The 16,915-nt window shown below is 33.2% G+C and overlaps 2 protein-coding genes across 2 annotated transcripts in view; both read right to left on the reverse strand.

Annotated features, from left to right (window-relative positions):
- Positions 1-7,607, reverse strand: part of LOC134855104 (stromal cell-derived factor 2-like) — a 71,254-nt gene extending 63,647 nt beyond the window's left edge. The window contains exon 1 of the mRNA XM_063871489.1: positions 7,528-7,607. Within this exon, the coding sequence (XP_063727559.1) occupies positions 7,528-7,591 (64 nt within the window). The 5' untranslated portion in view covers positions 7,592-7,607. The remainder of the gene's footprint in view (positions 1-7,527) is intronic.
- Positions 7,608-10,395: 2,788 nt separating this feature from the next.
- Positions 10,396-13,864, reverse strand: LOC134855256 (SEC14-like protein 3). Its single transcript, XM_063871721.1, has 5 exons — positions 13,405-13,864; positions 12,890-12,999; positions 12,439-12,563; positions 11,726-11,964; positions 10,396-11,268 (listed from the first exon to the last, which is right to left on the reverse strand). Exons 1-5 carry the CDS (start codon positions 13,766-13,768, stop codon positions 11,189-11,191), a joined length of 918 nt encoding a protein of 305 aa, XP_063727791.1. The 5' UTR covers positions 13,769-13,864; the 3' UTR covers positions 10,396-11,188.
- Between the last annotated feature and the right edge of the window lie 3,051 nt (positions 13,865-16,915).

Here is a 16,915-nt window from a genome sequence, read left to right on the forward strand (position 1 = left end):
GATATAATCTGTGTTTCTTTTTCATTATTTATTATATTATTTATGGATAATTCTTCGTTAAGAATTGTGGATTGACAAATATCTAATAATTGGAGTATATTGTTTACGCGGTATGCTTTTTCATGTATTGGTGATATTGTAGCGTTGGTTTCGCTATATCCTAAAAGTCCTAAGGGTAATGTTACTTGATACGGTGTATTATTGTATACGTGTAACGAAATGATGTCTGAATTTGTATTTTTCAAATATTTTATGGATGAAATTGTGATTTTGAAAAATTTATGGATTGGTTTGAATTCAAAGTCTGACATAAAGAGGTGTTGTTTATTTTGATTTTTATCATATTGGTGAACTTGTTTTATTGAAAAGTTATAGATGTTTCCTGATAGTGGTTTCAGGTGTTTTCGTTGTTGGTTATAAATCGGATAAAATTTTGAAAAGAATGGTGGTTGTTTATTTAACCTTTGGAAAAATGTTAGGGCTGTATTTTTTGTTTTTGTGTACTCATCTTTGATCAGTATTTTAATGTTCAAGATATTGATTGTTGGTATGTATTTCGATAGAAATGGTATTCCAATGATATTGTGTTTAATATCAGTGATATGAAATATTTGTTTAAATGGTTTATTTAAAATTTTGCTTTGTTCCATTGTTCTTGTGGGGAGAAAAAATAATTGAACTTTTCCATAGTTTATTAATGTTGATCCTTGTGCTGTTGCTAGTTTACTGGAGGTTGCAAGAGGTGTTAATTTTGGATGTAATGTTTTGATTTCATTCCTTGTGGGAATGTTTATTATGTTTGATTCTGCTCCTGAATCAATTAAAAAATCATTTTCAAGATCTGGTGGTTGAAATTCTTTGTTTCTTGGACTTTCTAAAAGAAATGGTATTGTCCAAATTTTTTCTTTGGGTTGTTCTTTTTGTATATTTTAGTAGATGTGATTTGTATTCAAGCATTTTGTTTTGTCATTTTCATTGGGTTTATTCACAGTGTTAATTTCGTTAGTTTTTTCTGTTGTTTGTGTAGTATGGATGGGTTCGATATAATAATTGTGAAGAAGTTCCAATTGATTTTCATATATATGTGATGAAAAAGGTTGTTCATATATAATAGGTTCGTAGTCGTTTTCGACTGCTATCATATTTATATAGATAGTGTTTTCTGTATCACTTTCTGTGTCTGATGATTCACGGTTTATTTGATTTAGTTGTAGTTCAGTATTTCCTGTATCGTCAATACCTGGGGGGTCTGATGTTGTTTCTGGATTTGATTGTACTTGGTTAATATGCCTTTGATGTTTGGGTGTACTTCTGTAGCGGTGTTTAGAATTATTATAATGATTATTATTTCTATGTGGTGATTGAGAATAATTTCTATATCGATTATTATAACTTGAATGTCGATTTTGGGAATTGTTTCGTGATCTGTTTTGATAATTATCGTTTGATCTGTGATAGTTTGATCTGTTATATGAATTATTTCTTGATCGACTGTTCGGGTGATTCTGATTTCGGTTGTTTGAATAACTTCTATTTCGATTATTTGAATAGTTTCTGTTTCTATTGTATGATGAGTTTCGTGATTGATTGTTTGGATAGTATTTGTTTCTTATGTTTGATTGGGAACTGGATCTAGAAACAAATTGTGTTGGATTGGAATTTGATCTAGAGTAATTATTTCGACTATTTGGTCGATTATAATGATTTTGTGAAGAATTTTGTGTATTTCTTCGTTCTGGTGATCTTCCTCTATAACTTGAGTTATATGGTGATTGATTTCTCGTGTAATTGGTATTATTCGGAAGTGGTTTTCCTGAGCTGTTGTTGCTGTATACATTTTTGTTTGGTAGATTTTGATCTTTTTTCATGTATTGATAGAATGATTTGTTTGGTTCTTTATATTTTTGAGGTTTGTTTTGGTTATCCTGTTGTTTTTGTCTACATTCAGAAATACTATGTCCGTATCGTCGGCAATAATTACACCATTTTTTGAAAGATGGTTTGCCTTTAAAGTTTGGGTGTTTTCATAAATATTTAGTATTTCAGTGATTTTTTCAACGAGGTCTGTATCTGATTCCTGTATGTTGTTGATATTTGTGGTATTTGTTTCAATTCGATTAACATATTGTAACTTCAGATTTTCTGTTTCTTCAAGTTTCATTGTGATTTCCGCTTGTTCTAGTTTGTCTACTAGTTTTCGAAAATCTAGATCGGGCTCTCGAATTGAAGAAGGATGGGATGCTCTCTTTTTTATTGCTATTTTCCTTAATTGAGGTGTTAAGGTCATCATTAAGATTTCTGTCATTTTTGTGTTTTTGTAGTATTCTCCCCACATGTGTATTTAATGAATATGCTTTTCGAACTAGTGTTTCGATACGTACTGCTAATTGTTTGATGGTTTCATTTGGTAATCTGCGAATTTCATTACATAAAACTCTTTGTTGTTGTTTATTTCTCTCGGAGTCAAACATTTTGGAAAATTCTTGTGTAAATCTTTTCCAATTTGATTTTATTTCTATAGGTAATACTGAAAACCATTTTTGGGCTGCGCCATCTAAGGTTGTTTGTATCAACGCTGTGCGTCGATGTATCCAATTTTGATGTAGTGGTGTATTAATTGGTTCAGGTCCTATATTTAAAATTAAATTTGCTGTTACTGCGTTTAAATAATCTTCTACAGAATATTCAGGGTCTGTTCCTGTGAATACCATTAATGGTTTGTTTGATGTTATTGATGATCCACCCATAAGGTATGGATTCATTGTCATTTGTAGTGATTCTGCGGCATTTGGCATTTGTGAAAAATTTGAAAGTTGATTTTTTGTTATTTCGTGTTGTTGAAGGTAATATGGGAGTGGTATTTCATTTTGCATTTGAGTTGGTTGATACGAGTGTGTAATCATTGGGTTTTGTGGCTGAATTGGTTGAAAGGATTGTGTATTAGTTGGGTTTTGCATTCGTATTGGTTGTTGATTTTGTGTATCTGTTGGATGTGGAGAAAAATTCTATGATACGTATATGGTTTTTGCACTCCTTGTCCGCGATATTCCTGGGTATACGGTGCAAAATTATCTGGTTGTAAATAATCATCATCAGAGGATAAGTAATCCATATGATGAGGTGCTTGCTTTTTATTTTTATTTTGTTGAAAGAATGGGTAATTTTCACTACGATCCTGTGGAGGGTGTGAATTAGTTTGAAAATTTACTGAGTTGGTTGTTGTGATTGGGTTATCCCAATATCGAGATCTTATCTGAATATTATCATTTTTTCGTGGGGGATAGTTTGTTTTTGATGAATGTGCGTAATTATAGTTGTGTTCCGCAAAAGTGTTTCTTGTGAACGTTCTGCGTGTTTTTGATGGTACTGTCATGGGTCTATATGTTTGATAATTCATTTGTGAATACTTTGGAGCAACCGAAGGTTTAACGGTTGATTGTAAGGTTACTTGTGTTAGTGAAGTGTTTGTATTTCTTGGTGTTGTTAAATTTGGACGCATCGGTGAAATACTTTGTTGTGTAGTTGTTGTTGTTTGGACGATTTCTTCATTTATGAAGTGTGATGGTGTTTGAATATCTTGTTGTGTAAGATTCCTAGTTCGGTTAAGGTTTTCATTGTGTATGACGTTCGAATTTAAACTGTTATTTCGCGTATCAGGTAAAAATGTATTGTAGTTTAATGGTGTTGCATCAATGGTTAATGGTACTACTCTTACATAATCTCTTGTATAAGATATTGTACTTATTGCTTGACTTGAGATTGATTGTGGGATATTTATGAATGCATAATGAGACCATTCGGGGTCCCAAACGTAGTCTGACTGTTCTGTGATGGCGGTATCATCGTTTGAATTTTGAGGTCTGAAATTTTTTCTTGCTTGCGAAATTAAATCTATATTATGTGTAAAATAATCTATTATAAACCATGCCAAAAATTTTTGTAAGTCATGTTTTGTATGTTGTGAAACTTCGTCTTTAGTGAAATTTTCTTTAATCATATGTAGGAAAGTTGAAAATAGTGTGATTTCATGTCGTACCCTTATATGTTTGGATGTCTCTGTTGTTGAGACATTTGGGATTTCGTTTTCTAATATTGAAATATAACTATATATTATTGCAAAAACTTCATTAGTAAATATGGAGTTTGCTCTTTGTGAGTTATGATATTGTATGCTTTTGATATATTCTGAGATTACTTTTGAAAATTCTAAATCAAGATCGTCTGTTTGAATTACATATTTGCGGTGATTCGGGTCTGGTGTACTGAATTCTATGGTGTAGATTCCGTATTGTTGTGTTAAATTACATATATCTTTCAGATAATGATCAATAATTTGTCTTTTGATTTTTACATCTGGGAACTCTGCTTTGCATGGGCTGATTCCGGGTTCAAACAAATTTAGGAGTTAATTCTTGCAAAGATCATGTTGTCCTCTATTATCGGGTGCATCTACGAGGAAGGGGTAAATATCGTCGTCATCTGGACTATCTTCACTCGGAGTGTGGGTGTTGCTCATTTTTTCGTTTAATGACTGTTAATATGTAACTATCAATGTGTCTAATTGGTTGATTCCAATTATACAAGTGTACTGGTTTGTGTTTATATTGCTTTTTTATTCTTCTTTTTCCTCTTTTTGATGAATTTGAAGTTGTTTCTGAGTCGGAAAAATATAATTGATCGTGAATGGGGCAATTTTTATCAATTGATTCCTTTGATTTATAAAGTTCATCTAAATTGCTGGCTTCTGATTCTGAAAATGCGTTTCTATTTTTTGAAATCTTTTTCGTGTGATTTGTCTTTGTTTTGTTATTATTTTTCTTTTTATTGTTTGTCGTTTTGTTCTAATATATCCAACTGTTTGTGTATGAGGTGTGATTACAAGGTCGTATTTTTTGTTATCTATTTCACAGTTGTGTAAAACAATTGTTTGTTTATTTCCTAGGTTTTTAAATGACATAAGGTTTAGGATGAGGGATGCAAAAAGTTGTTAGATGATTTCTATTTTCTTAAACTGTTAGTCCTTACGATTTTTTGGTTAGCTTAACCTGGGTCTATTTGTTCAGGATTGGAGAGAAAAGTATATCGATTCCGAAGAATGATTTTTTACTTTCTCGTGGCTAGTATAAGCTAAGGTGTTAACTTACTTAGGGGTAGTGATTGTGTTCAAGGGTTGGAGAATAGTAAATCGATCCACAAGGTTCAGGTATAATTAGAACGCGAGTAGTTCGTTAGATACTATTTTAAACTTACTAAGTCTAAGATTTATCCTGGGTCTGGTAAGAGGAGGGTTCAAGTGAAGGATGAATAACCGAAGTTCTTCACTATTTATCCTTATTTGAATGATTAGTTTTGTTCAAAAATTTCTATTAGTCTTGGGCTTTTTGGAAGGGTTGGATAGTGAATCGACGTTTGAGGTCGTTAGACACTAGCTAAGTGGGTAGGGGAGAACAAAATTGTTCTTTTTGATCAAGGATAGGCCTTGATGATCAAGTTTTTAAATTAATGAAATAGAAAATTAATTAAGATCCAAGGATAAGCCTTGATGATCTGATTTTAAAATTAAGTGAATTTAAGTTTAAAATGGTTTAAATTTGTTTAAGAAAAAGATTTAGTTTTTTAATGATGTTTAGTGAGCTTATGATTGCTGTTATGTTTAGGTGATGAAACTGGGACAACAGATGATTTTATGATTATTAATAATTTATTGTCATGTTACTAATTTTTGTTTTGATTTTCAATAAATATTTTCCAAATATGTTTTATATATTACTGCAGAATTTAGGAAAACGATCTGAAATTTTTTATCAATCGTTATTGTATATTAATAATTTTGTTTAGCGCCTGAAATGATCATGAAGATTGACTTCAAGATTTTATGTTTGCAAATGAAAATCTAAATTCATTGCTAATAAAATTCTAAATATAATTGTTTGTGTTGGCTTTTGCCGTACTATCATATAACTATATGGTAAGTTTCTACTTTGTCGTATGTCGTCTCTGGTTCGAGGTCTTCTTCCAATTCCGGGTAGTTCTATTATTATTCGGAATATTGGCTCTGATCTATTGAGTCGTAGAGACATTTCGATTAAATTATCGTCGTATAACATTTTGAAAATGTTTTGTCTAAATTCTAATCTATTTTTGGTTAATTCTAAGCTATTAAGGTCTTGTTCGAGACTTATGGTCGCACCAGATGAGTTAGGACCGATGTGGTTAACTCATAGAGTAATTTCGGATAGGGTACACCGTCTGCTCGTCACGTTATCTTATTTTCGGCCGGATAGATTCGTGCAACTTCTTAGTCTAATACCAATCCTAATCTTACTCTTATACTATCTAGTCTCAGGTTGTTTAACTAGTCTCTGCTAGGCTCAATAGATCTAGGGTATACTGGTTTATTGCGGCTGCTGAAGTTCTCTTGGAGAGGCAACTATATTCTAAGTTAAATTCAAATCTCTCTGGTGCTGAAATTACAAGTAATTTCAGCACTTACAAATAAGTGGGTTGTTAGTTAGATGGATCATGATTGGTTAATATTAAATACTTTACAGTGGTAAAATATCTAATTTATCCAATCATAAAATGTAGTTTAGAACAGGTTCCACAACCATCTATAAAAAGATCAATTTTGGGTTTCAAAGATTAAGCAGTTTTTTCGGTTTTGAAATTGTCACTTTTACCTTGTGCAGTAAGTTTTCCCAAAGATATGAAAGCTTCCAATATGAAAACGTCCAACAGAAAATCACGCTTATTGAACACTTTTTATTGCTCGATTGATTTACTTCCAACTGCATGAACAAAATAATTTGAATCGCTTTAATAAATTTGCAGGTGTAGAAAAGTGGCTTTTTCAAAACCATAAAAGTCTTTGAAAGCAAAAGTTGATACTTTTATTCAGGGGGCGGATCTAGGAATTTCTCGAGTTGAAGGGGGGAAGAGAGGTGGGAAGTTTCAAATATTTTGCTCCCAGAACACTATTAAGACCCTATTTTGTCAAAATTTTCTGCGCCGCGTTCAAATTTTGAAAAAAAAGAGGTCATTAATGCCGTTTTTGGGCACTTTTTGGACTTTTGTGACCCAAAAATTGAGTTTTTTTCAGCGCGCGCTCCCCATTAAAACTAGTATATATTGGCACCATGCCTTTAAAATTATATGGCTTTAAAATTTTTTAGGGTAGCATTGAAAATTCGCTGTCGGTATATGCGAAAATCGAAGTAAAAGTTGTCCCCTGAAGTAACTGAAGCACAACGTCACTGAAGTAAAACGCAAATTAGTGCTGAAATGTAATCGAATCTGCTTCAAAAGCGCTCACTTGCAAAGTTTCACAGTTCTTTTAAACATTTTTTATTTTCAGAAAAATATAGCTCAAGTTTTTATTGCATTTTCAATGTCGCCAAAAATATTTCATCAAAAAAAATCGACTTTGATAGAAAAACATCATTGAAAAGTAAAACTTAGATGTCATTCCAGTGTTTGGTTAAACTTTATTTAGATACTTCTCAAAATTCTGATTAGAATAAAACTTACTTTGGAAAACACTGAGTAACAACGTCAAGAATAACAGCATCGATCGGACTTCTGCAATCATCATCTATCTATAATATTAGAGTTACTAGCCTGATTAAAACTCTTTTCCGACGATCATAGACCGAGCGGTAGAGCAATATGTATTGCAACCCGGAAAGTTGAATCCTTCAGATTTTGAGACAAGCATTTCGAGTCGCCGACTAACACGAATAATGACACACGTCTTCATTTAAAATATCAGAACTCACTCGTATTACCAGTAGCCGATTGTAAGGGTTGCCCTTCAACTATTTTAAGATATCTATTTTTGGCTGACTGACCTTAGAGTTTTTCTAAAGCCGCCAATATAATAATTTCGAGGGGGAAACCCGCGCCGAAAAAACACAATTTTATGGGCAAATCTTTCCATAAAGTACCTATTAACGCCTTTTTCGGCCTGTTTTTTGAAATCCCCCTTGAGAAAATCTTAGATTCACACCTGCGTATTACACAAGCTATATCAACGGTAATGCCTAAACAAGTCACGGCAGCTATACTAAAATTAACTTAAATATTAGTCAAACTTGAAACAATCGAAACTGAAGAGTTTTTAACCGCTTATCTTTCAGAAAATTCAGATCGAAATAATAGATCGATTCCCTCAAACAACTTTTAACCCCTGAAATGCAAACTCATATAATTCAAATATTTCCCTGGTCTGAAAAACCCAATTGAACTTCGCTGAAAATACAGTAATGAGATATTGACACTTAGACATTTTAAAAACTTGAAAGAATTCTGCATCTCGTTGGAGCGCATAAGATAATTTCAGTTCTAAAAGTATTCGCGCTCTTTTGAATCCGTGGTTATCTTCAATTTCGTAAAGTGCAATTAGAAAAACTGATGTAATCAATGCCGAAGTTCTTAGTCAAAAAATAGCGTTAGGGCCTAAACTATCTATCTGTGAATACTTAAATCTCTTGTTTTTATCTGTTTGTTGATTCGTTTATTATTATATTTCCTCCCAATCAGCTGAACCGAAAACATAGCCAACAGAAAGTTGGGACAGAGTCAATAAACGCAAAAAAAATATCCACTTTTTAAAAAAAAAATTGAATGCTCGCATTTCATGGAAAAAATAGATGATCTTGAAGCTCTTTGAATTTTTAGACGAGTTTATTGATTGAACTACTTCACACAATTTGAGAAAATTGGATCAATAGGCTAACTTTTTTTATTCCATTGGGATATCGGAAAAATAAAATCCACTTTCGAAAATCTTTTTCAACAACGGAATGAAGTAAAAGTTATCAAAAGTCAAACAGCGAAAAATCAAACTTGAGCCTGAGCAAACTTGCATGACCAATATCAGAGTCCTCACAACGCTTATCGACTCTTACTAAAGCCTATCGTTTGTAGGACATGGTGGAAATTTTGAAGTTAGTCCAATAGTTTTTGGAAAAAAAGTTAGGTTGGACTTCATTTTTGAATAAAGCAGTCCTGAAATGGACTCAATTGAAACTTGATAACTTAGAAGTACTCAAAGCTTTCCGCACAAACCCAAAAATCAAAGAAGCTGATTAAACCTTTTGAAAATTAAACTAGCAAAAATTATTAAATCTAGCATTTAAGCCGAGGAAAATTTAAGTACACTCCCTTGCCGCCGAAAATCTTGATTCTTGTCAGCAAAAAAGTTTTCTGTATCTTTAATATCTGCTTAAATCTGGAAACGAGCTGATATAGCTGAGTTAAACTAAAATTAAAGAGAAAAATCAGTAGTAAAAAGGATATCAAGTTCTTTCGCAAAAGTAAATAATTTATCAAAAAGTTACACTTGCTGTTCCTGAAACAGACTCTCAATTTCGTTTCGACTGAGTAAGTCCATTAAAACTTAAGGTTTATACTACCGTTTCCTTTTTTGGTATTTTTGTACACAGGCGAAGCGGAGCTTCACATCATTTGCAATACAAAAATAATACAAGACTGCTCGCATCAGGGCAAAGCCCTGAACGTTCCGACTGCCTTTAAAGGTCTATGGAGCAGAAGTAACATGAAAACATAACGGTAAGAATAAAATTTAAAAATTTTTATATTTGAGATTTTTTGTAAAAACATCACCCCCCCCCCCCCCCCCCCCCCCCCCACGTCATATTAAGATCGAAGTGATAAATTTAGCTCCTATTAACCAATCAATTAGGGCAATTATAATCTTCCTTAAACCAATTCGGAACCATTTCTAAGACGGATTAAATCTCGCTTACGCGTTAATAGCGCTAAATTTATCGCGCGTTAATTGTCCCAAATTGGCCAAAATGGCAATCTTTAAACACCCATAACTTTACGAAAAATGATCATAAGTAAAATATCTTTTCAAATTTAAGCTCAGGACCACAATACCTTTTGAATGATGTAATAAAATTCCCTATAAAATAGCTAGTTAAAAAGTCGAAATTTGTCTGAAGAAAAAAAACCCACCCCGAGCACAAAAATTCCGTTACTTTCGTATCGAAAGTCGGAACAATAAACCAAACTATCAAAAGATTCACTGATTCTGTTCAGAAATTTGTTACCCTGAAAAAATACATGTTTCAAACTGATAACGTTTGCAAATTACAAGCAAAATAATTACCATCTCCTCTGGAATTTTTTTCCAAATTACAACTTCCATCAATCAGCATACCATAAATTCTAGACTTCTTAAAAATTAGACATACAAAAATCGATAAAATTTCCTGAATTGATAAAACGTTCATTTGAAAAAATTTCAAAACTCGAATGTAGCCAACTGATAAAAAAAATGACTACAAAATATTTTCCAACTTCTCATCAGAAAAATTCACACAAGTAGACTTCCCGTTGCTCTTATTACGGAGATTTTTCGGGAAAAATATGGGCATCAAAAATCGAATTTTGTTTTGAAATTATATATTTTCATTTCAAAAACATTATATACATTAACTTACAATTTACAACAAAATAAATTCTCTTAGTTACATTGTATTGATAAAGCACCAGAAATTCGATCACTGAAAACAAATAAATGAGGTTAAAAGCAACGCAGTCAACATTCAATTAAAACAAATTTCACTGACAACATAAATGATAGGGTCAACTTCCTATAACTCCCACAAAGGTTATATTCACATGATGTACACTCAATTGGCATTAAACTCATTTCCTAGCAATGTTCAATTAGCTCAGGGAAGATTCTTCGAGACATAATACCCGAAAAAAACTTAAAGCCAAATTGAAATTTACGATTCAAAAATTCAATGGCAATAAGTGTAAAAATCAGTCAGTTTGGATAGTTTAAAGAGTGCTTATTGGTCGAACATTTATGAGCGTTTGGTATTTCTGTCATGAGAATAGTTTTCAACTCAAGTCTAATCTATCAATTAATGCACTTGATTAAAAAACTTTCCATTCAATAACAAAAAAATCTCCATTCATTTTTGAAACTTGGTTGCTCATTATTTCAACCATTTCTGATGCGATCATTTTCTTTCATCACTGCGCTAGTATAGGGGTAATTGAATTTCGAGCATAAGGTTCTTTTGTTATTTGAATTGTTGCCAATTACGGTATTTTTGATGCTTGGTTGTTCCCCATTCGAACCATTTACTTGGGATGGATCCAATTTACTTTCAGCATATTACAACAGGTGGTACATGTTCTGTTCTTTTCATAATTTGTAGAGACTTTTGTCGACTATGGAGCCTCTTGTGATCCATTCACTGCATTCTGGGTCGCCATTGGAATCAACTGAAACAAAAAATGCTGAATAAAAATGACTGCTTCAAAAAACGAACACTTGAAAATACTTCCATCTTGAAAATACGAAATGATGAGTGGTCATATTTTTTGACAGAATTAGTTGAAAGAGCCAAAAAATCAACGAAATAAAGTAGTTAACAAAACCCTTATTCTTAGAACACTTGTGTATAACATGCAGAAAAAACTTTCTTAACACCAATAAAATATTTTTTTAAAATGTGACGACAAAGTGGGATTGAAGATATGAGAAGCTTCTTCAGGGAACTATATGTTTTACTTTCCATCATGAATTTTTACCCGAAATTTTCTTTAACTATCAAGACTCTTTCACTGTTCCAGCGATGCAAAAAAAATCAGAAGTTTATTTAATATTGGGTTCAAAATTTACTTGATGAAGGGGTTATAAATCGAAGGGTTATAAGACAATGGTTCCCAAATTACAAACCTTTTGTTCCCCCATAAACCACTGGGAGCTGATCGGCGTCAATGTAGTTCAACAATTCATTTTCACTCTTCAGAAGGAGAATCTTGGCCTTTGTTTCGTGAGCCAGAAAGGGTTTGAAGATATTGTAGAGAATGTCATACACGGCAGACACATTTAGAATCAGAACTCTTCCTCCCCTCTCCGCGTAACAGGCGTCCAGAATGCGCTGGATTTCACTGGTTCGTTTTATGTGGTTCTTGCTGAAATGAATAAGTTATCATGTTCCCACTGATATAATAAACGGCGTGCTATATAAAGGATACAGAAACAGACAGTGGCGGATTTAGGGAATGGGGGCAGGAAGGGAGGCCCCCTTCACGGATTCGACCCCCTGCCAACTCCCTTTGTACTATTTTGAAATATCCATTTTCTGACCCTCAAACTTTTCTAAAGGCGCCTTGGGCGCCAACAAATATAAAGGCGCAATAAGTGAGAAAAAAAAAGAATAAATGAGAGAAGAATGAGTACAAGTTGTTTACGAAAAAAAGTCTCGTTGCCGATTACAAGACTCTCGTTCCCGATTACTTTTTTCACTTGCTCTCGCAAGTGAAAAAAAAAAAATGCCCCGACAAAAGCTTACAAAACCAAAAAAACTCACATTGTTTTCACTGACACCTAAAAATTTACCAATTTTCAAATACTCAAACTAAGATTTAATGTATTCAATCGATTACCTGAATGACTCCATGACGGACAGTCCTCTCATGTCGACAATAAATGACCACCTGTCACACAGTCTACCCTCTCTTATACTCCTCAACTCCATCGAACACAACAAAGACTCCAGATTCCACAGCACCTGTGTAAATGTGTAGAAAGACACTTTATAAGTGTAATTTAGTTTATAGTTGACTAAAAGATACAAATAATGACCCAATTTGGTGGTAAAATTTTGTGTCCTATTTGCTCAAAAAAAGTATACGCTAATAATTCTGATAAAAATCTGAGCAGCTTTTGTCCTGATCACTTTCTGCATAATTTCAACCCAATTTGAGAAAAAGGCGTATAAACTTTCCAATTTTGTGAGGTTTGTTCTGATCCTTTAAATCAACACTCTTTTTTGGTTAAATTAGATCAGCTTCCAAGACCAATTCAAAATTTAAAAAATGGAGGAACATTTCTAACCTGAGTGACAAATTCTTCGTTTGTCATTGAAGAGTCAAATCCCTTCACATCAATCAGGCCAGGAAACTCATACGCAATAGGGTATCCATCTTTGTCATGCCCACACAGCCCTACATTTTTAGATGTGTCAATATTCATACTTAGTCCGTTTAATATAACGGATATTTTAAGTTTTGAAACAAATTTGGCGTCAAATCTCGGATGTTATGAGTTATGACTATGAATGAAAATTTAAATGCCTTCATAAAAATTTAATACGTTAAAAATTGATGACTAAATTGGTTTAAGAAAAGAGGGAGTTTATATGTGATTTAATCACAGCTAGAGATTTCAGCACAAATAGAATTTACTGATCAAATGTTATCTCGCTAAAACTTTCCAAAAAAGTTAGCACAATCACCAAAAATCATACAAATTGGGCCAAATGGATTTTATATCCTCGACCAAATAACGCCAAAAAAATTGAATTAGTTTACAAATTACAAATTGATCGCCTAATTAATTGAAACTTCTACCTATTGGGTAATGATTAGCAAAGGCATCCATAGGTTGATGCGCCTCAAAAAAGTCCGGTTTGTCCAAACCAAAACGGGTTCGAATTTTCAACATTTCTTCGTACATCGTTACTGCTTTGTCGACCTTCAAGTGACGGGCTTTCAGAAACCTCCTCAAATCGCAATCCGAGTGACGCTCCAAAACTTTATCGCCCAGTTTTTCACGAAGTTTAGCGATTCGTTCACGTAAAGTTGCATCCTCGATTTTGGGATTCAAAATGAGGTCCGCTTTTCTCAAAGACTCTTCATCCATAGTGGATTTCAGTTCTCTAAGTTCATGAACGTCTTTTAAAAGCCCATCTGTCAATCGCTTGAAAGTATTCATTACTGCAATGATATGATATTTAATACAATTAGCTAAGCTATAAATTGATTAGTTAGGTGATTCAAACTCAAAGATGCAAAACCAAACGTCATCACAATATCTGAAAAAGAGACAATAGTTTTAACTTGTAGAATTGAATATATCTATGCCTTTTTAAAAAAAGCTATGAAAACCTATACCATAATGCGCGCATAGGAAAAAACTATACTGTAACAGTGACCTCAATTAAAAAGCAAAAAAAAATTGGAAAAAAAAACACATCTAATCCAAATCGTTTCTCCTTTCATTTTCCAGATTTAACAATCTTAAATCCAAAAAAGACGACGATTGTGGTTCGCTTTTTTGAATCATTTCAAACAAAATTTTTTGGACAGAAAACAGGCTGAAACCAGCAAAAAAACTATTATTATAATAAGGTGATGTCGCATTTCATTTTAAACCATCCAATAAAAAGAAAAACTTATATTGGGAAACTCATGCCCTTGCATCTGCACCAAGATTGCTTAAAAACCAACCCTCTTACACTGACCACCGGAAAAGCATCTACAGCTGCTATTAAATTACCAAAGCTTCGCATCAAAAGTGTCACCAAAAGAAGTAAAACTATTTCATGTTCCGGCTTTAACTCTCCGACCTGCAGATGAGGAATTTCGCATCTGCGCCTCAGTCGCTTGAAAGTAAACTAGAGCTAGCCACCAATAAACTAGCAACAGATGCTATTAAATTGCCTATGGTTAGAAATATGCCGAAAGTGCAACCACGTGAAGCTTTTGTTGACTTAGCTTGTGGAAAAAAAACTGTTTTACGTATCGCGTTTTGTGTAACAGGCTGTAATATCCAGATCACTATTTCTATTGACTGATTTATATACTTGAAAAATATATTTTGAAACAAAAGCGAAGTGAACCGGAGCTTCAAATCACATGCGATGCCACAGAAAAATTTAAAAATAGCGTTGCAAGCTAGCAGACAGGAAAGGAAAGGAGAGTCACTAAGTCCAAAGAAATCTTTCGAAAAAACCACAGACAAAAAACTTCAAAATATTGACAGGAATGAGGTTCTATATGCGGAAAACACGTCCGGAAACATATTTGACGGAACTTAATTAAATTTCAAAAACAATTATCGAGCGATAAATAAAATTGTTGACATGAAAAACTTGAACTATAAATTCTATTCTGAGCGTTTTAACATTTTGTGTGATCCTCAGGAAAGCATACAAATTATGGTTCCCTCCAACGACCAAAAATTAGGTTATTAAGCCAAGAATATAAGCCGGGACCATTTAGGCTGAAACATTTTTTCGGCGGCAAAAAAGGGAAACATAAAACGTCAAGTCTGGTAGAATTACAAATTGCATCAATAAAGGAAAACAAGAAAGCAAACATAATAAAAGCTGCATACAGCAAAAAATTCGAAGATGTGGCAAGTCAGTCGACAAAACATAAGCAGACAAATAATAAGCCGACAATTATTTTGAAACGGAATATGTGGTTTGAAAAAAAACAAGTCCTGGTCAGCTTTAAACCCAGGACCTTTGCCGTCCCCGGCGTAGTCGTTAACTCGAGGCTAAATGTGGCGAAAAAGCTTAGTACTTTCAATTAATTAATAGACAAGATATCAAGTCATACTGTTCAACAAAATGTTAACCCGAAAAAAGTCTATGATCCGATTTCGATATTATAATGATAAAGACTTTATTCTTTCCGACAAGATATAATAACACTATGACAGTTACTACATCTGATCAAAATCAAATACAAAATTTGTTCAAAAAACATCCAAATAGAAGAAAAAAATAAGCGTAACGGCACTAATCAGCAATTTTACTTCTCTAAATTTGAAAATATCAAATCCTGGCCTTTGATTAACTATCAACTGGAGAAGAATAGGCAAGCAGCTTTCTTCTAGAATAGTCAATGAAAAACTATTCGACAGAGTGAGGCGAAAGAAGAAAGGTAGAAAAACCCAAGGTTTTCTCATGTTTTTTTTCCATCTGAAATAAAGCCAAAAAAAAACTTGAGTAGACACCAGTTGAGCAAAACAATGTTTTCCATTAAAAATTTTCAATAGAAGGCTCATAAAAACGTCGCATCCCCCCTCAAAAGACACGCATAAGAACACGAAACGAGGCAAAATAAGGCGACTAAAAATATCACACTAAATATACATAAAAATTAAGAAGCTATAAGAAAACCAAATATTGAGTAGATGCCAGCTGAGCCCATAAAATCGTTGTAAGGACGAACTGGAGCTTTGAAAAACTTTCAGTCTCGTTGAATATGTTTTTAGTTATTTCTTTGGTACCCTCACTGGATTTGTGTTTGAGTATTTAAGCAAGTTTGTTTGCGGAAGGTGCAGTAAGACTATTTGTTCCGACCATTAAAAATGGGGAGGAACTTTGTATTCGAGGGTTTTAGTTTTCCACGCAGAATCAGGTACCACAAACACTCATCAGACTGGGTTGAGTGATATGTGATTTAAAGCCGTTTCAGTGGTTTCCCGTTTCCCAAAAATTATTCTAGTGTCGAGAAAGACCGGTTTGAATTTTTTTATTTTTCCTCTAATTTCAAGCAAAAAAAGCCAGCTAGCAGGCTTAATAGTGCTTATTTTAAATCAATTACAATAGCTTATTCATGCTTAATGTCGAGAAAAACAGGTCAAATTTAAGCACCGAAAACTTAGTTTTAGTCGAGTAAAATTATTTTCCTGATTTTTTTTCAGCAAAAATTTGGGTTTTTTTATTTTTATTGCACTATTCCCAAGTTGCAGTTTTTGTTCAGATCCTTTTATCACACCACGCAGAAAAAATACTTATTTGAAAAATCTTTTTTGTAGTTGTTTTGTAAGACTACGGTCGGAAAAATTTGTGCTATTTGCACAGTAGCCGGCTATTCTTCTTCTTTTATACCCTTCGTCGCTTGCAAATTTCCCAATCAAGAAAAGGGTTCGGAAAAAAGAAGGGTATAGTATTAGTTACAATTAGCTAATAATAGCTCATTCTTTATATTAAATACAAACTATTTTCCCTTTTTAGACCCGGGTAACCCCATTGTGGTTAAAATTGAGTTGACTTTGACCCAATTCTTGAATTCCAAATTTTTCCGAACGACGGGGAACCCTTTTGCTCTGGAGGGTCCGACCTAC

The sequence above is a fragment of the Symsagittifera roscoffensis genome, chromosome 10 (genome assembly GCF_963678635.1).
Source record: "Symsagittifera roscoffensis chromosome 10, txSymRosc1.1, whole genome shotgun sequence".
NCBI lineage: Eukaryota > Metazoa > Xenacoelomorpha > Acoela > Convolutidae > Symsagittifera > Symsagittifera roscoffensis.